Source organism: Chinchilla lanigera, unplaced genomic scaffold (assembly GCF_000276665.1).
Source record: "Chinchilla lanigera isolate Chin_1 unplaced genomic scaffold, ChiLan1.0 scaffold00024, whole genome shotgun sequence".
NCBI lineage: Eukaryota > Metazoa > Chordata > Mammalia > Rodentia > Chinchillidae > Chinchilla > Chinchilla lanigera.
Window position 1 is genome coordinate 2275125 of NW_004955425.1, and position 27758 is coordinate 2302882.

The following is a 27758-nucleotide window of genomic DNA, read 5'->3' on the forward strand; positions in this document are numbered from 1 at the left end:
GCAACTTCTACTTAACATGATCTTGTTATTAAAAAGAAATTATTCCCAAAGTTTTTCTGAGTCAAGTGCTTTGACATGTTAAATGGAGCTAACAAGAAAATCACAGCTAGGTCTTCTTCCACCTAAAGTGAAGAAATCTACTTCAAGTATATCGTGAAGGCAATACAGAAAGAGACCAAGGTAATTTTATGTACAGATTCCCTCTCCTACAAATTTTGGACATTCTTTTACAAAGAACTCTGATATAAAGAACTCTGAATACAAGTGGTGATCAAAATATGCAGTGAATATTTAAATTTTAAGAAGTTACAGTAAAAGACAAAGACATATTGCTATTAAGCCCTTTCAAATTACTCTTCCTCACTTCAGACACACTAGCCCACTGTTCTCACCACTTTCTGGGGTAGCACTGGAGTCGTCCTTCATGTCTTTACGGGTGTGATCAAAAAGAAGGCGCAAAAACGGCACAATTAAAGACACTTAAAGAAAGGACCCAGAACTGCTTCAGAAAGTAGCAAGAATGACGGGACAAGTTTTAAGCGAAGGGGAATATTCTAAGGGGGATTAGAGGCAATGTGTCTTTTTTGAAATGAAGTTTTAAAAATTTAAACATTCCCTGTATTTTTGATAACACCACACAAGTGAAAGAGATGCTAGAAACAACAGATCAACCAAAAGGCACCCCTTTGCTATGCTTGAACAGTCCTCAAAACAACCGCTTCTTTAGTAGTACTTTAAAAAAATAAGCCATGTATATCATGAAGAAAAGCATTAGTTTTTAAATGAACAAGAAAGAGTTTTACACTTAAAATATTCATCCCTTACACGGAGGATAAACAAACTAATCTTTCTGTTAAAATATATCTAAATTCATTAGCTGGTGGGCTTTTTGAAAAGTGCTTTATTAGGTTTTATTACTTTAGCGGCTTAAATATAAAGTTTCACAGAAAAAGTTTTATTTCTGTTGTGGCTGATGAAGACTAAATGGAAAAAGGCAGCGCTAACGCAGATTGGTCCATTCTCGTTTAGCCTTCACATTTAGCTTTCTTGCAAGCTGGAAGAGAATCATCATCCCCTTCTGATGGTCGAGGTTTCTTAACTGTAGAAATAATTCCAAAAGCAGTTTTTCTAGTTTCTGTAAAACAGAGAAACCAGTGTTTGAAGGTAAGACACAGCTTAAAGAGAGGTGGCATAACAAGTATCACTGCACTTCTTGAGGCTTATGACACTAGCAAATGGAAACTACAGTGAACTGCTATGAACTGTGCCAAAATACACGAATAGCAGTATGTTAGGATCTAATTCATTCTTAAGGATTCCTCATAGCTAAAACCACAGGGCAGCACTGTATCTAATGGCCTGTGTACGGAATCATGTGGCCAGAATCAAGTCATAGGCACTAGTGCTGTGATGGCTTTATGTATGGTAGCAAGATGAACAAATCACGAGAAAAAGCCACAGCAGTCAACTGTATGCTCCCATTGTGGAGGGAGGGGTGTGGGATTCTTTGTACCCGTGTCTCCCTCACTAGATTATCAATGTACACGAGAACAATCAATCCTACTGTCCATACCCAACAATAGCCTGGTTATATCAGATATCCAAAGAATGCTTGTTTGGTGAAGGAATAAAATAAAAATCACATATTTATTGATCCCTTATATACTGCTGACAGTGTACAAAGAGAAATTATATTACATGTGCAGATCAGGCTTGGCAGCAGAGTTCAACTTAAATTTAGTCAAATTCTGCTAAAAACGTAACAGGTCAGGCACTGTCCTTTAGAGAGTTATAAAGATGCCAAAGAAACAATGCTTTAATCAGCACAGACAATGGGAATGGAGGCACGCAGGAGAGTTTACTGCCTGGACGAACAAATGGAGTATCCTAAAGAAGCAACACCAGGAATAGAGAAAAGGGGCAAAGAAGGGGAAGCAGGTATTTCTTTGCAAAGGAGAGCAGGCTAAGAACAACCTGGGCAAGATATGAAGCAGCTTGAAAAATGTGGGGGAAATTAGGCCAGACGAGTAGCTTGGGAAAGGTCACAGTGTCATGAGAAGAGATTTAAACTCTGTTCTTAGGGAACGGAAGTAAGACTACGCCCAGAGACTCAGCAGCAGTAAAGGAGGTGAACTTTAATTGATGAGTAAAAATTTGGTTAAGAACTTGGCGAGCATTACTTTCGAATTTACCAGGATTAATTTACGAAGTCTACTGAATCCTTGCCAGTCCTTTTAAAAAAAAATTTACAAAAGACAAAACAGACTTCAAGTTTTAAAATATCAACACAGGAGGCCCTCAAAATATAAACTGTCAATAATTTCTATTTTACCAAGTGAGGTATTGCATTTGTAGGTACTTATATTAGTCTGATTCTAAGTGACAGTCTAAAAATCAGTAAATGAAAATGTGTCCAATGAATAATACACAAATTGTAAAACATAGCACTTTGTATATTACTTTCAAAATTATTTTAGTGAAGCTGGGCATGGCAGTGTGTGTCTGCAGTCAGTGCTCTGGAAGGCTGAGGTAGCAGGATGGTAAGCTCTAGTCCAGCCTGGAGGGACTTAGCAATTTAGTGAGACTGTCTTAAAAAAAAAAAGAAGTCAGGGGATGTAGTTTGGTGAGAAAGCCCTGGGTTCATCTGCCATACGACATTAAAAAAAAGTTAGTTCCATCTCAGAAATGTTCTGTTTTTATTACCTGAATATTTTTTTCTTAATCTAAATTGATAGATTATAAGCAACTGGACAATAAGACTTTTATAGTTATTAGTTGAAGTAGCTTTTCTATTGTCTTTTAAAAATAAATTTATTTTTTGTAATAGCAAGAAGTTACATTTGTGTGGAGCGTCTGTTTATACGTTGTTTTGACATATATATTCCTTTGAGCATCTTGCCAAAGAAAATATATAATTAGCTCTAAAGGAATTATTTGTAAGTGTGCTACTTAGTTCACAAGGAGTTAAAGTAGGCATCCCCAACAGGTCCATTTTCGTCCATCGGCTGCTGAGGACATCTACTTTACCACAGGCTGACGGCTCTGACCTTGAACCCCTTTCCTCACAACCTTCTCTGAATTGCTATTCATTAGTTTCCTGGAACCTCAAGAGAACCTGTCTAAATCTGATTACCGGTGGCCAGCATCCTAATGCTGAAAGCCAGGTATGACATATCCAAAGCGTTCTGCTTGCCAGGTACCCCATGCTGCACCGCTCTGCACAATTCCTCTCATGGTAAGGTCTCTAGACCCTTTAAAAACCTATTAGCCATCTAGGGCAACAACTATTTAACACAAAGGGCAGTGCTGCCCTTAAATGTGGCTCTCAGAATGATACAGATGCCACCTGAGATTTCATCTGTAAGAGTATAATAATGAAACTTGGAATCTCTTTGCCCGAGAGTCCCATTCTAATGCAACCTATGTAGAATTAACAATCTTAACGCACAACACAGTCTGCCTCACGCTGATCCCAATGGCAACTAAAACCAGGGCAACTATAATTTATTATTTAACTATAACTTATCCTACTTTCCAGTGAAAATAAATGTTAATAACCACATAGAAACAGCAAATATAAACTAACACTGTTCTGAATCCACACTGCTTGAAAGGCAATGCCCCTAAAGTAGCCAAGTCTGCTTTTAGTCTAGATTCTAGAAAAGCCTAGCTTTAAATATCATATATTGAACAGTTAAATCTTTTGAAGTTAAATGGCAGAACTTCAACTTCGTATTTCCCACTACTTTACTTTTCCATTTTAGTTTCCATTTTGTAGTCTATTTTAGAATACCAGTTGTTATTTAAAAATTTGATGAGTCTTTGCTTTTATTTAAAAGAGAAAAACGATTAAAAATCCCAACTTACTTGAGCATTCCTAGGGTTCATGTGATGGATCTAAGTTACACAATACAACAATCTCAAAAATGTTGAAACTAAATACAAAAATCAGCAAACGATTGCAAGCCAATATAATGAGTATTTTCTAAAATGGAAATCAGGTCATAAAATCCAGACAGAACACATCAGCTTTCAATAATTTATCTATTCATAGGACAATTTAACTCTACATGTCACAATTTACTCTGACATTTAAATTCATCTGGATGTTATCAACTAAGTTCCTTCTCAACCACTGTAATTAGTCCTAAAAATTATGAAGAAAATAGGTCAAAAGTATAAGTTGTGTTAATAAAACTTCATTTCCTTTTCTAAGGCTTTGGCATACTAAAAATTTCTAGTTCATTTTTAGCATTTGATGAACAACAAGTTCAGTAGCTTCCAGTAGTGGAATTAAAGTGATAAGGTACACATACATAAATAAAATGTGAATAAAAAATAGTCTGTGTATTCTTATCTAAGGAAAAATGAAAACAGAATAAATGCAAAAGTTACAGTCTAAATTTTGTTATTTGGGCTTTAAAAAATGGGGCTGCTTTTGTTTTCCAAACATGTTTCTAATGTACCAGAGAAAGTACAGTCCTCTGTAGAAGAGCGCTAAGGGAGAACAGAAGCCTGTCCAAATGTGGGCAGGGGCACCTGTGTGTAGACTGAAAGGGTACACTCAGTACTCACTTCTGTAACACAAAATACATTCACTCCACAAACCAAAGTCAAGCCTAAAGTGAGGATGGGAAAGCATTGAGGGTTATGGTGAGAACAGGCTGAGAAAAGATCTTAAAGGAACTCTCCAGATAGGATAAAAAAAAGTGGATACAACTCAGTCATTTGATACAAATGACTGGCCTTTAACACAACCATTCAGTATTTACTGCAAGAAATCGCTCACCTCCATGCAGAAGTGCTGCTCGGCAATTAGTGGACACTGCAGCTTTGGCATCACTTTCAGACAGCCCAAACAGCAGCCCTCTGGTGGGACCATTAAGGATTTCAACTCAGTGTCAGTCAAAGGCATGAGACTAATGCAACAGAAAACGTCCGCTCAACTAGGCACACTGACAGACTAGTTAACTCTCCAGCAGTTAGCCCAGCTAAAACCTGTATCTGAGAAGAGTTCTTTAAGCTTTCATCAGAGAGAATCACTGGCTCCCCATTTTCTATCTATTGTTTAATCTAAGAGACAAAAGGATGAAGCCGTCTATAGCCTGATGTAATCTATTTCTGAAGCTATTCGCAGGTAAACATACAGTAAAAGGCTGAGAAAAGTATAACATTCAACTCTAATACCACTTCATATTCCAAATTTTCTAAAAGAAAATTTCAACAACTTCTTAGAAAAGGATACAAGTTTGCCACATCATATGGTCCTCTTATTTCCAAAGGCTAAAATAAAACACACAAAAAATAGATATGAGAAGTTATTCATAGCATTTTGGTGATTTTATTTGCAATAAATTATAGGACACTTGGGTATCCAAAAAGAAATCAATTACATAAATTTAAAAAATAATTTTGAGGTTTCCTAGGTTTTTAAAATATAAATGAAGCCTGAAACTTTTTGTAACATTATAAAGGAAAAACTATATAAACAAAACTTGAAGCACAGAATAAATGGATATAAACTTTACCCTTCAGCAATTACTATGACAAAGGCAGTTAAAATAGAAAACATGAAATTCATTGAATTATGAAAAATTTTAATTTTTCCCTTAGGAATTTAGCAAAGTTTTGTAACTAGAAAAGCAAAACTAAAATACTTCATGCTGGACTTACCCTTTCTGCAGCACTGGATATAATTACATTCTGCAAAACAGAAAGTGACCAATGTTAATCTCAGACAAATGTTAAAAGAAAAAGAAAAGTCTTACAATATAAATAACCAGTAATCACATTTTAATTTAAAGTTCAAATATCAACTTCTTTTAAACATAAAGTAAATAATTAAAGTTAAAAAAATGAGAGACCTTATGTCAAACTGAAGGCAGCCTATAAAAAGGAACAGAATAGCCTTTCTAAACAAATCTTATTAAAGATGAATTAACTTTAAAAACTAGTTTAAAAGGTCATAATTAATCCAACTCATTGTTAGCAAACAACTGTTACCTATACTATTCTTTTTGGAGTGGTAAACAGCAAATTCCTTGTCAAAAGATAAAGGCTTGTAACACATTTTCCTCTCCTTTATATTATTCCTCCCAAGACATTTTTCTCTTTAAAACTTGCAGAGCTCACTGAAATGGGAGAATTTATCTTTGTGCCTTGAGAATTTTCTCCTTTAAGAAAAGGGAATCAGTTTGATAGTTCCAGAGTATTAGTAATAACAAACTGCCAGATTGAAAAACTTCCTAAAATTATTGAACTATACCTTTCCTTTGCAGATCTGCATCAAATTGAGGGCATTGGAAATTGTGTATCTTCTCATTGTGGAGTCTTTGATAGCAGGACTATAGACAAGTTCAAAGCCCAGACCTCGGTCAATTGCCTTCACAGAAAAGCAAAGAAAATAAAAACTGTCAAGGATGAATGCACACTCTCCTACTTAATTTTCACTGATGTCCCCCTCATTTCCCTCCTCATCCTTTTCCACCCACCTCCTACACAAGGTACAGCTTTAAACAAATTCAGATTCACACCGAAATGGTACCATCTACAAGGACAGGAAAACAGATCCACGGTTCTATCTAACTGACAGAACTGACTTTAGATGTGAGGAAGTTAACTTTATAAAAATAAAATCATGAAGCGGCTAAGGAGAGCCAAGCCCTAGGGGGATGGCAGAAGCACACTACTCTGAAGCATCAAATAAGAAAGAGAGCTAGGCTCTCCGTATTTAACATAACCCATGTACAAACATAGTAAGCCAAATAATTTGACCCAAGAATGAAGAAAGAGACAAAGAAATGAAGATATAAAAAAACCCCAAAGAACAGGGGTAGGAAGGGCTCTCAGGCCGTCATTTATTACCCTAAATTGAATGAGAGAACAGCAGCCGAGGCTCACTGAGTCCTATGTGCTAGGTACTGTGCTGAGACTACCATCTACATTTAACCCACACGGTACCTTGATAAACACTGTGACAGAGACTGTTAACTGCCCAGATATCTGTTCTCTTTTTCTTCAGTAATAAAGCACTTCATTTTTAGCAGGGCTCACAGTTGCCTGGCAAAAAAGACAGAAGTCAGGGCCCTTTTTTTGCCTGGCAAAAAAGACATAGGTCTGAGAATTTTGCCCAGCTTGCTATAAAAGCTTGGCCTTTCTGCATGAGGGAAAAAAACGATCTTTCTCATTTAAAGCGCTCCTAATACATTAAGATCCACATGTCAGAAAACCTGGAGGAATGGAAATGGGATTGAAATCAACCACTACAGTACGTAGCTTTCTTGATGAGCTGACTTAGTACTTTCATCTATTCACAACAAATATGTTTTAAGCCCATCATGTGTAAAAGCTGAGATGGTTCCTCTTTTCTAAGAGCTTACACCCTAGAAAGGGAGACCAACAAATAGATAAGCTTCAACAGCAACACAGTGTCAAGGAGAAGTCTGGGAGTAGGTGAGAAGTAAGTAATTAAACAGCATTAAACCTAGTAACAAAGGGAAACACCTGAAGAATTTTTAGCATGGTGGTGACAGGCTTACAACTGCGAAAGTCACTCAAGTTGCAGCAGTCTTTTGAATGAACAAAGGATGTTGGCATAGTCCAGACAGGATGGTCCAAGTCTCTGGCTGGCGAATGAGTTTCCACTACCCACAAGAGCTGGGAATGGTTCACTGGAGGAGCGAGTGTTTACAGGGAATGGAGAAACTTTTCTTCCAGAACTGGCAGTCCACTTGACTTAATTAAGGTGGGCACTGAAGACCCTTTCGCTTTCCCTTCTGGAATACAGATTCCCTTTCCTTTCTTTTTTTCCATTCCCTTATCTTCTCAAAATTCCTCTGAACTTAAGGCTCTCAGACTTTAGATTTCTCTATATAACTGATATCAGTTTAATTAGAATTTAAATATAATTTCCCATACTGCAGCCCAGCCTCCCTCCCGTTCTGACAACTTTTTTCCACCTCTCATTCTTTGGCCTGTGTCATTTCTTGATGCATATACATGGTTAACCGTATTATCCCTGTCTAGCTTGTACATTTCTTAGAGCTGGTATCGTAACACCTTTGTAAGACACAAATGACTTTTACACAAAGAAGTTTTAGGTATAAAAATATATTGTGAGTGAATAAATAGTAGCTTATGGAAAGAGGTCATGTGATAATGCTGTTCACTATGGATCTTCCATCATAAAAGAAACCAGGATTAACTTGTCTGACTAAAATCCAGATAAATAATATCCCTTTCAGTCACACGAACAACTACCTCTGTATCCATTTCTTTTACTAAGCCTACTAAGTAGCAAACGAAGGCTGACATTTTTCTTTTCCTCATCCTCTAGTTATGGAAGTAAAACACAAGACAGTAGTAGGACATAAAGTTGGACGACCAGATCCCAACATATTCCTAACTGACTGAATCTAAATTTCTAAACCCTTGTGCAGTCTAGAGAAAAAAAATTTTTTTTGAGGGGAGGAGAAAAAATATATAATTAGTAGCTTAATTTTTTAACTAACCATTTTGATCTTGGTATGTTAATCAAATTCAGTTCAAATTGCTAAGAAAACCCTTGAAAAAGAAATTAAAGATAATGTGCTATTGCAGGGTTTGAATATTTCTTTCATAATACTTATTTAAAATTTTTAGATGGATAAAATTACCTGGTCTCCTGCTTCTAAGACCATCTTATTGTAAATTGCTCTAAGCTCATCAAATGACTATTTGTAACAGCTTCTTCATAAAGAATGACAGTGCCTGCCTGATGGGTTTTTGTTCATACATTTGACCAAAGGTTGTGGAAAGGGAGATGATCAGATTTCTTTACTAAAGAGAAACAAAAGTCATAAAGATCTTACTAAGGGCAGGTTTATGATATCTGAGTCAAGCGATACTGGTAATAAAATTCCAAATAATAAAAACTCCAGCAAAGCTTTAGAGAAGAGCAGAAAATAAGGAGCTGACTATTAGGCCAATATATTGAGTCCCTGCTAATTTCGTAAAAATTAGAACTTGAATTAAATTCAAAACGATGACAGTCTTTCAATGCATCATCAGGCAGGTAACCTGTTCACATGACTCACCAATGAAAGCAACACAAGCAAACAAGAAAAAGTCTTAAGTTGCATCTGTGTTCCCATCTGCACCATCCTCATCTCCTATAATCGCTTTTATGAATTGGTCTTCTTCCAGAGTTTCTTCACGCAAGTATAGATAATTATGACTATATATTATTTTTCCCTTTTCTTACTCAAAAGGTAGCCTGCTACGTTCTTTTCCTGCCTTCAGAGCTTTTCCATGCCAACTTGTATTTCCTCATTCTCTTATGGCCGCATAGTACTACATTGTAAAGGAACAGCCTGTACAGTATTCAACCAGTGTTACCTGAAGACTTGGGTTGCTTTAATAAATCTGTAGAACACTGAAGTGGGTAGTATGAACTGAACTGTGTCCCGATTCATATAAGATATTTTGCATTCCTAACCCTCAGTAGCTCAAAATGTGTCCTATTTGGAAACATGGTCATTGTAGATGTAATTAAGGTGGGGTCATACTGGAAGAGAGTAGGCTCCTAATCCAGTACAGCTTGTATCTTTATAAGAGGATATCATATGAGGACACAGAGACCCACAGGGAGAACACACTGTGAAGACAAAAGCAGAGACTGGAGATAATGTGACTATAAGCCAAGGATTGACAAAGATTGCTGGTAAATTAGCAGACAGAAGAGGTATGGAAGGGCTGCCTTTCAGGTACCAGAGAGAGCAGGATCCTATAGACAACCCTGATTTCAGACTTGTAAATTCCAGACCCGTGAGACAAATTTCTGTTATTTTAAGCTGTTTAGTTTGTAGTATTTCATTTTAGTACGCTCAGGAACTAATGTAGTAGGCCAAAGGGTAAATATTATTTGTAATTTTACTGGCGGTCAAACTACCAACCCCCACAACAATTGTTCCAGTTTATATTGTTGTATCCAAAATAGCAAAATATCTGGTTTATCAGTCTTGCAATGAAGTGTAACATTAATCTGACAGTGACTTTCTCTTATTATGAATTTAAGCATTTTTTCATGTTTAAGGGCAATTTGTATTTTCTATGAAATGTCCTTTTAATTTATTTTTGTACTGTTTACCTGTTTTCTTTTTAAATTATTAATTTGTAGGAGCTCCTTATATCTTAAGAGGTTTACCCTTTGTTTATGACATGAGTGAAAATATTTCCACCAGTTTTTAACTTTGTTTCTGGTGCTCTTCTTTCTTTTTTTAAAACTACCAGCCCTGTTCAACCAGCATGGGTAGCAAAGTACTTAACACACTCAGGTACAGGGTACGTGCTACAGTTTATGGAGTATTCATGCTCACATCAAGAATGTACAGCATGATTCCTGGAGCTATTCCATTGTTTATGACACTACATACTAGACAATTCTCAGTAGGGACCAACCAGATCATAGAAATGGAAATGGCATATGGTTGAAAGAAGTGCTAAGAGGAGAACTTCAGAAAGAGTGTAAAATAAATGATCACTAAAAATAACTCAAACTTGAAGGCACTAACACTGGATGACAGTAACACTGAAAAAAAATCAAAGGAGAGGTAAAGATATGTTCCCCTCTAAATAAGATTCTTCTCAAAACATGAACTCATAAAGTTCATGTTTTAAAATATGAAAGGAATGACAGTAGACTTGGAAACAAGGCACGAGTACAAACGCTGAGCCACCTCTCTGACAGACATTTAACTGTGCGCTACAACTGTCCCAGGGTCAATTTCATTACCTCCATAGAGATATTAACAACACTGCACCCCAAAAGATACTGGGCCACAACATGTGTGAAGATGTGTAAACTATAAAATGTCAGAGTAAGAAGTCAATTGATAATCCAGTAAGAGTACTTTAACCCAATTTTTAAAACACACCAGGTAAGAGTTGCGATTATCACACAAATTACTTAAGACTTCAGAAGAGGGTTTGTAGGTTTTAGTGGAAACTTCCTAACTGAAATTATGGGGCCCTAAGCATGTGAAGATGATAAAAGGGTTCAGTCTTGCCCAGTATAAAAAAGGAGCACTTTGGTTCAAATACTGTATGCTCTAGCTTCTGGGCTCTCCCAGCCTTCTGAGTCTATAATTCTCATGTGGCTTCTGGCCTATAGGTAAAAGTCTAATAAATTATCTACACTAACACTCCTGGTATTCACCACAACAAAATAAAAAGAATATAAAGCCTAACCAAATTAAGATTTGTGCTATTTTCTCATGAACCCAATAAAGTGATTCTTATTAAGTTAACCTATCAACTCTTCATGGCCAAAGACAAATTTATTCTCCAAGACATGGGAGCATAAAAAGATCAAGACTTCACCCTGAACTGTTACCCATACTCACTGCAGGGTCTATGCCTTCACAGGGAATACATTTTCAACAGCCCCATATCAACATTAAATACTATACTGCAAATAAACAAATGCACCTATACAATAACTAGTAATTGTCCTAAACAAAAAGTCAGACACCTGTATGTCTTTAGCTTTCTCTCTTAAATGAAAAATAAGTGAATAAATTAACATGGACTTTTCTGCTTCCTGGACAATTCACAGTGCACTCTACTCCTATGCTAGATGATGACCGTCTTAAGTTACATTTTCTTGTTGTTGAGGCAAAATACGAGACACCCAAAGTTAAGGAGGAAAAGTTTATTTAGCTTACAGTTTTAGAGGTTTCAGTCCATAATCAGCTGGCTCCAAGGCAGGGTGGCATAGCAGAGAAGCATTGCAGAGGAGAAACAGTTCATGGTGGGCAGAAGGTAGCAAAGCAAGCAAGGGACAAGATAAGCCTCTTTCTGTTCCTTATACTGCATCCAAACTACAGGGACTAGGTTGGTGCCAAAGCAATCACTGGACTGATTTAGTGATCACTCTTCCTTACTCCTATTACCCTTACTCCTAGCAATGCACTGTGAATTAATCACACATACTAGATTCAGCCACCTCTGAAAAAGCCTAACCTATGGCCACATGAAGCTTTGGGTGGGACATCTAAACATAAGCCATAACATTATGACTAAAAATAATCTTGTGCAACATTGCCTTCTACTCTGTCATCTGGCTTTTATTAAACATATGTAAAATGTTCACACCAGTTATTTTTTTTAAAAGAAAACAATGTGTTAAATATTGCATATTCCTTCCACTTGTCAAATTTTTTGCTTTTCAGAATTCTTAAATTGAAAAATGTGGGAATTAAGCCAGAAATACCCATCACACCAAGGTAGTTTTCCCGCATCTTCAGATGGAACCAGGGGCCGAATGTCCTGGTGTCTCTGTCATGAGTGCCACTCTCCTCTGCATGCTGCCCTAGTGCCCCACACTTTCCTCACTGCGTATGCTTCTCATTCAACACTGACAACTACCGGGCCAAGGTTCCCACGCTGTACTCTGATTCGCTGAGTTAGACCTATACTGATGCAATCTTGAGGAAAACCTCACAGGCAAGATATTTCTGGGATAATTAAAAAGGACCATGGCATAGCAGTGCTACCTAAAAGTTCACAATCTGCTTTAACATTAAGGCATGTTTCTAGGAAACCCAGTCAAAACCCCTCACCAAAATATACAATGGAAATCTTACCACTGCTGTGGGACATGAGGAATTATGTGCTGTGTGTTGCTGTCTTTCCCATGGACTTGGCCTTAGTATCACATGCCACTATCTCTTCTCCACCAAGAACACAGTATTGAATGTGAGATTATTTGGCCAAAGACACATAGAAAATACCCTTTCTAGTTCATTAAAGTGAAGAAAACAGTGAAAAACCTTTAAATTTAATAACAATTTTCAGGGTAGCTGCACTAACTTTAAGGGTGCTATTTACATAGTTCCTTGACTGGCAACTGAGCTAGTAAAAGCAAACTTCTAAACACAGAGATTGCTACTTCTAGAGAGGAACAATGTATGAGGCCAGCAACACTGTCATAAACTCGGTTTATTTACTAGTAGTGGCCTTTAGCAGAGTACCTGAGGGCATATGGGAAGTATCAGATAGGCAGTTAATGAAAACTGTCCTAACACTGTGACTGAAGCTCAAACTGACTTCTTACTGAGCCTCATTTTCCCACATTTGGTAAGCGAGCTGTTGAATAACATAGATCTCCAACTCTGAAAGGTGATAGTGGAGGGTTTTTGTGTTTATTCACTTAGAAGGATTGGTGCTAACATGGGAAAGCAATTATTTGAGCTTAGTTAACACAGTATTGTTATACGTTCAGTAGTACTCTCAGTACTTACCAGAAAAGAATTATTTAATCACTGTTTTTTTTCCTTTAAATACATGACTATATATTTTTGGTACTTTTCAAGTACATTTTTTTGTAGCATATTTTTAGAGGTAGAACATGAGTTAATTTACATTTTCCACATGAAATAGGTCCATATTCTCTCTCCTAATACTCAGCATCATGCCAATTCCTTAGCAAAAAAGTGAAACAAAAACTGAGGAAGTTACAAGTCTATAGAGACAAAGAATGAGGGAGTTATTCACCTTGAAAAAAAACACTTTAATATTCCAATTCTGACAAGATTAGCTAATTTGGACTATATCTGCTTAATCTTTTTCTTGCATAGTAGTTTTTGAGAGTGAGACCTGAGTTTTGGAAACTACTCTTAAAACAGTTTTCTTAAGATCCGCCTGGCAAAGCAAATAGTTAACAGCTGCACTAAACTCATAGCTACCAAAAGTGGTTACCTGTGTGAAATATTATCACCTTTATCATGGAAATGGAAGGGGACTGAGGCTTGTATTATGGTTTGGTTCTGGATGTCCTCCCAAAGCCTTATGCAGTCATGGGGCAGGCTTCTAGAGTTTATGATTGATTCATGGGTATAAGTGCTAACCCTGCCGTTGGGTGGATAGTTTGCACATGTAAGGGAAAGAAAGAGGCTGCTTGCTGCCACTCTTCCCTTTTGCTCTTGCTGCTTTTGCTACCTTCCGCAGCCATGAACTGTTGCCCTCTGCCATGTGCCACCCTGCCTTGGAGCCAGCCGAGTATGGACTGAAACCTTTACAGACTGTGAGCTAAATAAACCTTTCCTTCCTTAATTCTGGGTGTCAGGTATTTTGTCTCAGCAATGACTAAAAAGTAACCAAGACAGCTTGAAAGACAATGTGAAAGATGAAAGGCATGGAAAAACAAGAGAAAACTATATAAAAGCATAATGAGCAAAATTCTACAGCAAGTGGAACAAAAACATTTCCTGAACACATGGCCACTCTATTAAGTTATTAAAGTACTTCTGCACTTTTGTGTGCGTGAGCATGCTTCAGTGCAGATTACATTCTACACAGACTATGCCCAGGTGATTCCGTGTCCTGCTCCTTCCTGTCCCCACTTAGTCTGCTGGTATCTCAAGGACTCTCTATGTACTTTTTTGTCTTTCCCATCTTTTTTGACTGCTTTATCCCTTTAATATTCAGGCTGTAAGTGCCATCATTAAGAAATATCCTCCACAAGTTTTAATTTCTAAAGCGTTTTTAAAAATCTCCACAATGAACTAAATATGTTGTTATTTCAGGTGGAGTCTCACTATATTGTACAGTATGGTCTCAAACACTTGGGTTCAAGTGACCCTCAGGGTGCCAGGTACCGGGACTGTAGCCACCCACCATTGTTGTCAGCTTTGATACTTTTTAAGTTTTCTTTCTTCCTTTAGTCAGCTTACAAAAAATAAAATACCTTTTCCCACTTTTTTATTTTGTCTTTTGAAACAGGGTCTCACTATGCAGTTCAGGCCGATCTTGAGCTCACTCTGTAGCCCAGGCTGGTCTCAAACTTGCAATGATTCTCCTGCCTCAGCCTCTCAAGCCCTGAGATTACAGACATGCACCACTATGCCCGGCTCCCACTTTTTCTTCCTTTTAAGAACACTGACTTCTGCTGTTTTCCAATTTCATAGTTTTTAATTTTGCAAGTTTCCACAGACTCAAATATAGTCTGGAAATTGTAACACTTACCACATTCACCGGTGGTCTTTTAAAGTAAAATGGCAGTTTCTCTGTTACAGTAATGCAGACTAAATCCACATCTAAGTGTGTGCAAGCAACCTGTCAAGAAGGGAAAAAAATAGGTAAGGCTAAATGAAAAACTGGCACAAGTAAGGAGTTAAACCTGATACAAAGAGGGATACAGGTGTGGTTCACTCCACAGGCGTTAAGATGGTTCTACATTAAACACCTCTGACTTGTTACAGAGCCAACTATTTAGCCACTCCTTCAGGTCTGGTTCAAACAGTTTAACCGTGCTCCACTTGAAGAAGAGAGGTATATCCACAGACTTTCTCAATGCTCAGACCCTCTAATTTATATGGTCTTCTACATAGGGATGGTTTGCTGAGTGAGGTTCAATACACAGAAGTTACTTCAGATTGTTTCAGAAAGATGATACTGGAAACTGTCAAATTCAAAGAAGCAATTAGCAAAAGGAATGTGTTCAGGATTCATCTGTTCCATAAACTATGTGCTAAGTACCTTTGTGCTAGGAATTGTCCCAGGTCTGTAGTTCTAATCAGTCTATTGCAACTTTAACATGGCATTATTGATTCTATTTTGCTCAAATACTAATAGAAATACTGTACACCAATTACTAGAGTAGAACTGTCATAAAACAAATGAAAACAAATTTTTTCCCAACTTTAATTTCCCTTTCCTTTAATTTTGGTTGATGAACACTCTGCATTTAGGTCTAAAAGAGCACTGAAACTACTTACAAAACCATATGCAAAATGAAACAAGGAAATCACAGTAAGTGGGAAATTGGGGAAGGAAGGCAAAACTGGGGAAAGGTTTCTAGTGGGCAGCGTAAACTAAAAGATGCCGCTACAAGATGGCCACTGTCTGGATTTTGTTACTACTTGATTTTTAAAATTTGATTTACAGATATAAAAAGAATTGACTGTCTTAAAAAACAAGTCTATTGACAGTGGCATTATGTACAGGACTGACAAACTTGCCCAGGTGGCTAAGCTAGCAAACCAAACAGCACGAACCACCGGGAAAGGAAGAGTAACAAAGAAGGGTGAGGTGGGGATACTAACTCCTGGAGGACTGGCCATGAGTAAGGCTGACAGAGATATCACTTCTCACCTCGTTTCTTCAAAATCCTTGGGTAGTCTCTCCTGCTCCCACCCTAGGGCTTTAGGAAGCAACTAGTGATCAGAGGCTGCCTGGCTTTATGACATTCATAGTAACTTAGTAAGCCTGGGAAGCAATGTTGATCTGGCAGAAACACTTGGCTCATAAAGAATCTGCCTCATCCCAACTGCTCCAGCTGTCCAACTCACAAAAGAGTCATTGAGAATTTAATAAAAATAAACAAAAAAATGCTCTGAATAGTATCTGAAATGAGTTCAGCTTCTGTTCATCATTTTTTAAACTATCAGACCGGCAAAGATCAAAATGTTCATATTACAATGTGACGTAAGAATAAACAGGCACTCACAGAATTTTAAATCAGTAAAGGGTTTCAAATAGCATTGTAGCAATAGTTATTAAAATTTTAAATGCGACGACTAGCAACTAAACTTATAAGAATGTATTCTACAGACATCTAGAAATATATGCTATAGCTATCTACTTTATCTAGATTAAGGACAATAGCACAAGGACAGTCATTGTAACACCAATCACAGAAGAGTAGACACAATTAAACATGCCTATTTTTACATAAATATGATCCTGTTAGAGTATGGACTATGTAAACTCCTTAAAGGAAATGAGGTACATCTCTCATTCACATTATGGAATATTCTCCAAGATATATTGGAAGGTAAAGAAAAGGAATGGTGTTAGATAAAAAGAAAGAGACAGAGGCAAAAATGAAGGCAAGAAAGACCAGGTGAACAGTATTTCTGAAAAGATACACAAGAATGCTGTAGTAGTGCTTGCTTCTGGGAAAAAATGGAAATGGGATTACAAAAAAAATCTTTTAGTTACACAGGACAGCTCCATTTGACTTCCTCTGATACTCCATATTTAAAATGTTCCAAACTGAAATCTTCTGTTATGTAGTTTTCTACTAACCTAAATGTTCAATTGGTACGTTTTCTTTTTTTGGTACCAGGAATTGATCTCAGGACCTCGTGCTTGCCAGGCAGGTGTTATGCCGCTGAGCTCTATCTTCAGCCCTCAACTGGTACATTTAAAGAATCATAAAGTAAGTTAATATTCACTCTAAAATGAATTACTTTCTAAATCATTAAAAAGATTAAATGAAGTTCAATATAGTTTTGAGTTAAAAATCTGATAATAGTTTTTTTCTGAAAATTGAGAGAATTCACACTAGTTGTCTTTAACAAGTTTTTTCTGTTTTTGGTCAGATATTCTGATGGTGCTTTAAGACAAAATGTACTTCCATAAAAAGGTGCACATCTATACACATTTTTGCCTTTATCTCACAACGGGAACAGAAGGGTAGGGGTTCACAGTTACCTGTACTCACCAAACTTCTTTTGTGGATATTAGATTAATACACGTTAGTTTTTTTTTATATTATACAACAGAAAGTTACACCTACCAAAGGAAAAGAAAAGCCTATAAACAGTGGCTTTCAACCTTAGGTAGGTATAAACTCTCCTGAAGAATTTTATTAAAAAGGGAGATTCTCACCACACCCCACCTCCAGTGACTCATTTGGTAAACAGGGCCTAACAATCTGCATTTTAGCAAATATTTTAGGTAAATCTGAAGCTGGAAGACTTATATCAATTCTGAGAAACACCACCTTGAAAACAGCTCTTTTCACCAAGGTTTTTATGGCAGTGCTGGGCAAAGACAAGGCATGGATTTTAGAAGCAGAAAAAAACAGCTTCTATCTTCATTTCTTTCTTAACTTACATACTTTCTTAAAATTTGTATTTTCTTTTGTGTGTATATATATTCTTTTACAAAGCACACTGGTATTATAGAACAAGTGAATAATTTGTATGGGAAGTGTTATGGTCTGTGTCTAGATGTCTCTCCAAAGCTTTATGCAGTTATGAGGGGTGGGCTTTTTAGAGGTGGTTACATTTTGAGGGTGTGGTGCTCGGATCAAGGGTGTGTGATTACTACATCAGCCCATGGATTGATCTGGCATAGTTCTCCTTAGGGTTAAGGGTGGTACCCTGCATACACTATAAAGGACAGAAAGAGGCTCATCTCTCCCTTCCTTGCTTGCTTTTGCTGTCTTATGCCTGCCATGAACTGGTTCTCTTCTGTGTTGTCCCCCTGCCGAGTCACCCTGTCTTGGAACCAGCTGATTACGGACTGAAACCTTTATAAACTATGAGCTAAGTAAACCTTTCCCCCTTTAACTCTGGGTGTCAGGTATTTTGCCTCAGCAAGAAGAAAAGTAACTAAGAACGACAGCATGCTCAGTATTTTTTAAACTGATGGGGTGCACAGTCAAAGTAGACTGGAGACCACTGGATTAAATCATCTCAATTCTCTTCCATCTTTCTTAGTTGCTGTAAATCTTACATTGGAATAACTGACTTGGAAGCTCCTGAAGCTACTGAGCAACTCTCCTTCTCTGCAGCACTCCACAGTTGCCCCTATCCCAAGAAGCCCTGGCCAGTGAACCCCCACTTTTCTCACAATCTCTAATCTTTGTCTTTTGCCTCGGGTAGCTATGGGGAGGGAGGGTTTTTTTTATTTATAACATTATCTTCCAGATATTCTGAATGGAAAACAGGATCCTATTTTGCATGGAAACAATGCTATTTAAAGTGGTTAGATTCTATACTTTAAACTGCTAACATATGTATGTGTATGATTCATCTTAGAGACCTAACTTAATTTTAGAATATCATTCCTATAGGAATACCTGTTAGAGTTCTGGGTAATCAACTTATAAACAAATAAAATCACTTATAGCATGCAACCTGTTAAGCAACAAACTGCTCGCATTTGACCCGATTCCAAAACATGACATACTTACAAAAGCTTCATGATTAAAAAAATGTCTTTTTAATTGACTTTCTATAGTAAATGGGGAGAGCTCTAACTTCATCTAATTCCTAAGAAATGAGTAAGACATGAGCAGAGAAGAGGAAGGCGTTCCAATTTTAAAAACTTGTCCTCATGCAACTTTCTGAGGATCAGTCAGTTCCAAACACTTAGTGAGTTACAATTTTTTCTATCTCCTAAAATACTTCTGACTGCTCCACCCACCATCAAGCATGTGTTCAGTAATTGAAACTCGAATAATCTGAGAAAAATGAGTAATAAGATAAATGAGTAAGATAAAGCTGCCATTTGAAATTATATTCTTTAAAATCCCAAAGTCCTACCTTTACTACATACTTGCTGTTCCATTTATCTTGTCTCCATTTTCTCCTGTATAAAACAGTGACAGTAATAAATACCTACCCTAACTATCCTACAGAATTGTAAAAGTTAAAGAAGCAAGTACATAAAAGTCTCGTATATTTACACACATTATGTACATTTTTCAGTCAAAATGTTACTTAAGTGTTTTGTGTCCCTAATTACCGGTAAAGAGCTATGGAAATGTTAAATTACATGATCTTCAAATTAATTCAAAAATAAAATATACAACAAGGCTGGTATATTACCAACTTTTAGTCTACATCATGACTGAATTATTTAGTAACAAAACTGAGTTGCAAATTTGGAAATGTCCACAGTCCTCTTTATATTGAATATCGGAGGTTTCACCACTAAATGAGTCTTTTTTGCAGAACTTAAAACACAGATTCCCAGACTCAACTCCAACACCTATGGATCAAAATCTGTAGGGATAAGGGCTAAATGTGCCCAATTTTTAAAAGTTCTACAGGTGTCTTTGATTACTAAGAACTACTGGCTTCTACTCACCTCTTTAATTGAAACAAAGCCCCTGAGAGTTACTATCATTTTGCATTTTATAAAGGAAGCTACCAAAAAAATGCCAGGCATTCACGGATAATTTGTGTTGTTTCTTTCCATTAATATAATGAAGTACTGATTGTGTTCCTTGAAAACTAAATACCACACATCAGCCTTCTTAGTCACTAGCTCCATCTACTGGATAAACTTAGGAAAATGCTACAATTTTAGAAGAGGTTTTGCTTAGAAAAGAACTAATAAAAAAATAAAACATCTAACACCAACAGGTTTTGCATGCAATACCCTTTGATAGCTGGAACTTTTTTGAGCCCAGATAAAGACAACTTTTAGAACTTCCTAAAGTAGCTATACCTAACTTTATACGGTAAAACATATTCCTTAAAATAGTAATTACAGTGAATTTTTTTCCCTATACTGTATTCATTTAAAATGATCAGGGTGCTCTGTCTCAAGCTGACAAAATAAGCGCACATGCTAAGCTCCTTTGTCTCTGGCAAACGTACTGAAACGGCAATTCTACATGCACAAAAGGAATTAAAGTCATAAAGGCTCTCAGAATAGGAAACGACTTCTGGGAAACTAAAGACTGACATGTTTATGTTGGCACATGGGCTATACCTCAGAGCATGTAAAAGAGGAAGCTGATCAGAGGAGGCAGGTTTTATGCTATCGTAGAATTTTACACTATTTGTCATCAGGCAGCACCAAATATGAAGGACTTGCCAAATGTGAATCATGAAGTGATTTTAGAGCTAGAAATGGACCAACCTTTGTCTAACAGAAGTTTTGAATGCTAAAGCAGAGATAAAGAAAAGGGAGAATATCTGATGACTTCTTCAAACTGAATCTATCAAATGTCTAGTAGGATGAATGAAACAAAGCAACCAGCCAAACAAAAAAACCCACATACTAGTTAAACATTCCCCAGTAAAATTCCAGAATTCCAAGTGTAAATGAAAAATCCTAACAGTTTCCAGGTGGGACAAAGAAGGTCACCTGCAAAGAAGTAACATCAGACTTCTTATATAGAATAATAAAATACTATTTCCTTTTACTTATCTGTTACTTACGTGAAAAAGTTTTTCTGTCTTTGGAAAAACTGCAATGATATCATACAGCCGGACTCTTGAAGAAGTTGCCCTCTAGTAATACAAAAAGAATGTTATCATACAGTAACACAAAGTATATGCATGAATTCCTGCCCAGTGATCTAACTACACTTACATTTTAGTCACACAACACTTTAAATATGCTGACTTTTTGTTTTGTTTATATAAAAGGACATGAGAATGTAGATACCAATATCCAACCCACAAACCATCCTATCTTTCCCTCTTCATTTGTTACGCAAAATATAGTACATGGGACATAAAAATCAAAGATAGCCTCTGATCTTTCACAGTGGTGGAAGAGTTCCCCAGACAATTACTGAGTATTTGCTGTGTGCTGGGCACTGGGGATACAAAATTATTAATAAAAAACACTAATATGAAATCACTCTGTCAATGAAATTCACTCCTCTCCTTTTTGCAAACAAAAAAATATACAAGATCAAGTTTTATGTCTTCTATGTAATTTATATTACTAAGTGTGACATAATTAGGTGCACAAAGAGTACTTAATTACACATTAAAATGATAGCTGAGCAAGAAAATACTTGGCAGTTCTGGGATAGAAAAAAGCACAATGGTAAAGCCAGAGTTATTGTTTAAAAAGGAAAACCTCAAACCTATAGTGTATGCGTTTATATATGAAAAAATTAAAACTATATATTCAAATATATAATCTCCATATGATAGGATAGATAGAAACAGAATGTTGCCTTGTATAAAATACCAAATTTTGGCTTTTCACAGATTCTTTAGCAATTAGTAATTGTTATGAAGTGGGTCAGCCTTTCCTTCATCACTTCTCTTCTATGACAGAGGTGTCCATTCTAGTTAAAGATGAAATGGCTCACCTCAGGGATTTCACTTGATCTTTCCTATCAACAGGCACACTGCAATCTCTCCCATATAACAAACAAAATCTCTTTATACAGCAAGCTTTCATCCATCAACTACCCTATGCTTCTGTTCTCCTTCAGTGTTAAATTTCTAGGCAAAGTTATTTTCTCGGTTAAAAGTTTCCAAGACTTTCCACTGTTTTTGGCCTTTTCAATTTGTCTTCCCTTTCTGTTTTCCTAGGTTTCAGGTCTCTATATAAGTTGTTCTGACGGTAGGAACTCTCTCTTTCCTGCCTGTCACCTGTATACTGGTCCCAGCTTAAATATCAACTTATTTAGGGTACACATTCCCAGATTATCCTTTATTTGCCACTTCCCCCTTTTAAAATTTTCCTCATACTCCTAAATAGTATTTTTTCAGTGCTTGTCTTACAATTAAACGGCAAGCTTACACATTCAAAGATTACAGAGCAATATCCACAGCACCCACTTTATGTCTGGTTCATGTAAGTTCAATGAATGGAAGTTGACAGGGGATTCTTTAATTGTGGTATCACTGTACATGTGCCATGAGAAAACATACATATGGAATACTGTGTGAATTCTAAGGGTAGGGAGAGTAGGCAGGTATCATGGGGAGAATGAGGTAACACAAAATGCAACGGTATTCAACATTCATCAGTACAGATTACGAGGCCAATAAGAATGCTAAAAGGAAAAGTAATTAACTTACCAAAACATTGCAGTGAGATGGATCTGTAACTATAATCGTCAATCTAGTTAAAATTTTAATTGGTCTTGATTTTCCCTATAAACAAAAAATATGCTATCAACAAAAGCATAAAACATAACTGATTCATTTTCTCTTTTACCAGTGGAAAGTACTCATTAAAAAGTACTAGCCATAACGGATAATGAAGATAAAGCCTAGCACCTATTCTTCAAGGGTATAATACAGCCCAAGAAAATATGATGTGTGTACATTAAACTACATAATGAGATAAATTAGAAACTGTAAGACTTTAGGAAGGAAGAAAATCAAAGAAATACCAAATTGATAGTAAGTTAATGTTTAAGAGGTGAGCCTTGATGGAAAAGTAAGACTGGTAGGCAGAAGAAGAAGGTGCAGTCAGGTTAGGGAACAGCACACATAACAGGCTATCTTTGAATTGTACGAATAGATACTATGTTTCTTTCTTTTTTTTTTTTTTTCATTTAAACAGCTTTATTTTAGCAGCTCAGTTTTTACATTCTACATATTTTTCTTTTAATACATTTCTGTTTCTGTATTCTGCATAGATGGCATATTCATTAACTCTTGTAGTTGACTTTTTCAATTGCTATTTGCTGCTACCTGGCCTGAAAGAAGTCAGGAGGATAAACAAAATGTTCTTGGTGGAAATGAAACAGCATTTAACTTCTCAGCAGAACTTCACTCTGATGGAGCCTTCAGTGTCAGCTTTTCGTCTTTTTCAAATCCTGAGCAGACAGGAGATCTTCCCTTGGGATATCGAGCACAACACTTACGCAGTGCTTGAATGACAGCTTGACACTTCGATTCCATGTAATTGTTGGCTTGTAAACATTTCTGTATTTCACAGGCTTGTTTCTGGCACGGATCCTTTTGTGGCATATCCAGAAATATGAATATAATGTTTCTTGGGCTAATTACTCCGCCTCGAGAACAGCTAGGCTAACGCTTCCAGGTCTCCCACCCCGAGCAGCTCAAGCCAGATCGCGACGGGAGGCCGGGGCAAGCCAAGGGGCAGCCCGGGCCGAGGACACCAGAACCGAAGTTGCGAGACGCGGGCCGGTAACCGGAAGTGATCCAGGGAGAGTTGTACGAGATTCGGGGGCTGTGACTCCGCCCGCCACCGCCCTCCGTCGCAACCGCCACGCCTGCCCCAACTGGCGCGGGCGCTTTCCAGGTGCTGCTGATACTATGTTTCTTTAAAAAACACTTACCTGGGGGCTGGGGATTTAGCTCAGCAGGCACAGCGCCTGCCTGGCAAGCGCAAGGTCGTGAGTTCGATTCCTGGTACTGGGAAAAAAAACAAAACAAAACAAAAAAACCCCAAAAAACACTTACCTGAACAATTGGCAAAGTTGTGAAAAGCTCAGAAACCACTATTGGTTTTTCAATTTCCTACAACAAATGATAAATAGTCACCCTAGACTATACATGTTAAAGGCAAGAAGCCTAATGGAAAAATTAACAGGTTAAGTTTTATTACTTAAAAAAAAAACGCAAGCACATTTTTAGGACTGAGAAAGACTTAAGCTTCCTAAAAAGAAAATAAAGAAGAACATTAAAGAGCAGACAAGTAAATAAGAATATCAGTGAATAAAAGGGATGAAAACTAATTTTTAGATAGAAACAACTTAAAAGAAACAGCTGTTAGCCTAGAAATAAACATACATATTTCCCTAGTATGCTTAAGAGGGACATCAGTAAGTTCATGACAATAAAATAAAGACAAAATATTATGATTACAGTTCAATCAATGCATTTTAAAACATTATTGAGAGTGGCTTAATTAACATTAAATCAGCTTTAAGAATCCTTACACTATGTCAGAGCACTTCACAAAAATGTCATTGTACAAATATATATCAGCTCAAATAACGAACATAATAGCACACAAATATGTGCATTTAAGAAGTATGTTCATCTGCACCTTCCCTGTTCACAATATAAACAAAAATAACTACAAACACAATATTTATTAACTTTAGAAGTGAACTTATTAACATTAGAAATCTAATTTTACCTGTTTCTTTTCCTTAAAGTCAACAACATGATTGATAGCAATGACTGAATAACCAACTGAAAAGAAAAACAGAATATTCTTATTAAATATTCTCCTTCTTGTACATACAGGCCTATGCTGATTCTAGATATCAAGACTAGGAGGCAGTATAGCAGAACAGTTATGGGTGGGAACTCTGCCTGGATCTAAGTACAACTGTACCATTTACAAGCTACTTAGTGTAAAATTTCAGATTCTTCATCTATCAAATGGTAATAATAACACTGCTTAGTTCATATGCTTGTCAGAAGAATTAAACAAAATAATATATATAAGGTATTTGAGAACAGTGGTAGCCACATAGTCTGGGCTTTGTTTAACTACCGTGATTTCTTGTTATCATGGCACTAAAAATTTGTGCTTCTGCTCTCTAACCATTCATTTCCATCCCATCATGTTTCTACCTATCCACTGTCAACATTACTATCGTCCATTTCTTTTTCTTTCTACTCTATTTCCTTCCTTTTTTGAGGAGAGAGATAGAGTGATGACTCCCTCACACCACTGCCCACTTCTCCTTTTATACTGCCCTTCATCAATAAACTGGGAACTATAAGGCCAGGCGTTTGCTTTATCAGACCCATCGCAGCACTGTTCTGGACATTTGGCTCACAAAGCCACATCTAAACCAGTACTCTTATCTAAGTTATCTTAGTACTAATAGGATGGTAGGATAGTACTATTAAAAGATAATGCACATTAATACCAAAACAGTGGTCTTCCCTCTCATGGGTCTGTCCATTACTTGACAGCCCTGTATCAGGTGTTGAGCACACAGATAAAGAAAACAGCTCTCATTCTAAAGAAGCTTATATGATTTACTGCAGAAATAAGGCAGTTAAATAAGTCATTACATATAATTTTTTTTTTTTTTTTTTTTTTTTGGTTTTTTGAGACATGGTCTCACTGTGTAGTCCATACTGGTCTTAAACTCACTATGTGTCCAAGCTGGACTTGAAGTTGTAGCAGTCCTCCTGCCTCAGCCTTCTAATGTTGGGATTACAGATATGCACCACCACACCCTAAATTTTTCTTTTTGATAAGGAAGGATTTTACAGAAGCATTGTTATAGAATGACATTTGGTTGTGAGGGGTCAGAAAGCCTCCAAAAAGTGACCTTTAAAAATAGAAAATGTATTTTGCGTTTCACCTTTCACCCAGTCAATTAAATCAATCACCCACACCTCCTTCATATCCTTTTCTATCCCCAGTTATATGCTAAACTTTTCCGTTATACCTATTTGGGAAACCGTTTTGGCTAGTAAACAATATCTCCACTATCCTTCAGAAATGTCAGACTGTTTTTCCACAACACCTTTTCCTGTATTACTCCTTACCTGATATTTTAGGAGTACTACCTAATCAGTTGTTGATTTTTAAAAAATTTATATAGTATATGTCTTAAGGGTATCATTAATTCCTTATATCACATCATAAATAAAGAGTGGGGACTTTGTCTTCTTTATTCTTTAACAATTTTTATCTGCCAAAAAATTATTTTGTATTTTGCTTTATAAATTGATGATTTTTTTGTCATGTCATAAATTTCATTGAATTTTTAAAGAAATAAAGACTGGATAACAATGTACACACCTAACCATATATATTCCAAAGCATATTTTAAATTGGGGCTTTCTTTGTAAAGAAATCATTATAACTTTTCTATCCTGTATCTTTAAAGGTTTTCAGTTTATTCATAAGCATTAATGAAGTAACTCTCACTTATCAGTGCATACTGTGACTGTAAAAAAACAGAATATGTAATACACTGTCCTTTTCTAAAGAAGCTTATAATGTATTAAATAAGGAGATCGCATCAGGAAAAGCTTTGCTGAGAAGTTAATATTTGCAATGAGCCACACCCAGGAAAATTCAATTTATAGAAACTGTCACAGAACGTTAGCAACAAAAAGTCCAGGTCACCATGTTTATCTCTCTCTTTCTAATGATGAGGTAAGTATGTCCCGGATTTAATGGTTGCACTGCAAAGAGATAGTTACTTCCCTATAGATAGAGCTGGGCCTCCATCCACGGATTGAGCCAACTACAGACAAAATATTTGGAGGTACTGTGTAGCTACCGAACAGATACAGACGTTTTTCTCTTTTCATTACTCTGCAGGCAATATAAATGTAACAACTATTCACATTTCATTTACACTATATTAGGTATTATAAGCCATCTACAGGTCACTCAAAGTATACAGGAGGATGTATTCGATTACTCTATATGAAAATAATACCCAGTTTACATGAGGTCTGCCTAACCGTTGATTTTGACGGGGAGGAGTAGTGTCCGGGAACCAATCACTCACGGATGCTGAGGGAGATCTACTTCATAAAGAGAACAGGAAGAAACGCTAATTCACTTTGCAGATAGAGGTTCCACCATAACTTCTGAAAAGTATCGATAAACAGCTTCCACAATGAGCCGAGAACCGTCTGAGGAACCCATGTTACTGCACTCGTATCTTTACGGGAGACACAAACCGTGACTAACTCCAACAGACAAAACAGGGTCCCACCTCTCAGGGCTCCCACTTCTCTTTGATTCAAACATGAGCAGCATCCTAATACTCTGACCATGTGTCCAATTCCCTCCTGTCCGGTAGGACCCATGCCATCCCTCTACATACTACTGTCACAAGACTTTACAGCCCCGTGCACTCCCTGCTTGTGTCCCCAGCCTCTCGCATTTGCTCAGATACTTTCGTGAGACTCGGGAAGGACCGACATTGAAAGCACTGGCTCAGGTAAACTGTACAGCTGGAAGCCAGCACCCATCAGCTGTGGGAGTCTACACAAATCCCTCGCCCTTGTCGGACCCCTGCTCCCTAAATTTTCATTAAAAATTCAATTAAGAGCATAACAGACCCACAAAACTTTCGAGTTTCTCCAACAGGCAGCACCGAGGCTGGCGGACTCCAGGGATTTCCCAGAGACTCCAGGAGACCTGAGCGTGACTCGATGGTTTTGGGGACAGGAATAGGTAGAGACTATGAGGCCACGAAACCCAGACTCACGGTGAGCGGCGGTTTCCACCATTCCGCGCAAAGCCTTCAGATCGGAACCCGCTCTTATATCTAAATCTGCAAATGCCGCCATGCTGAAGTCCCATGATCGCCCCGC

General features: G+C 37.0%; 2 protein-coding genes across 2 annotated transcripts; both read right to left on the bottom strand.

Moving 5' to 3' along the window:
* Nucleotides 1–881: 881 nt before the first annotated feature.
* Nucleotides 882–27758, bottom strand: Rpp30 (ribonuclease P/MRP 30kDa subunit). The gene is made up of 11 exons (XM_005385840.2): nucleotides 27653–27758; nucleotides 24592–24647; nucleotides 23910–23966; nucleotides 22554–22628; nucleotides 20946–21017; nucleotides 15004–15093; nucleotides 6266–6382; nucleotides 5674–5703; nucleotides 5246–5283; nucleotides 4790–4869; nucleotides 882–1135 (listed from the first exon to the last, which is right to left on the bottom strand). Exons 1-11 carry the CDS (start codon nucleotides 27732–27734, stop codon nucleotides 1026–1028), a joined length of 807 nt encoding a protein of 268 aa, XP_005385897.1. The 5' UTR covers nucleotides 27735–27758; the 3' UTR covers nucleotides 882–1025.
* Nucleotides 23018–23819, bottom strand: LOC102012004 (cx9C motif-containing protein 4-like). Its single transcript, XM_005385839.2, has one exon. The coding sequence runs from the start codon at nucleotides 23451–23453 to the stop codon at nucleotides 23253–23255; it is 201 nt and encodes a 66-aa protein (XP_005385896.1). The 5' UTR covers nucleotides 23454–23819; the 3' UTR covers nucleotides 23018–23252.

Coding starts and splice junctions, on each gene's coding strand:
- LOC102012004 (XM_005385839.2), bottom strand. CDS start 23,453: ATGCCACAAAAGGATCCGTGCCAGAAACAAGCCTGTGAAATACAGAAA.
- Rpp30 (XM_005385840.2), bottom strand. CDS start 27,734: ATGGCGGCATTTGCAGATTTAGATATAAGAGCGGGTTCCGATCTGAAG. Junction 5,284..5,673: donor TATCCAGTGCTGCAGAAAGG/GTAAGTCCAGCA, acceptor GTTTTATTTTAG/CCTTTGGAAATAAGAGGACC. Junction 1,136..4,789: donor AGCAGCACTTCTGCATGGAG/GTGAGCGATTTC, acceptor TCTGTTTTACAG/AAACTAGAAAAACTGCTTTT.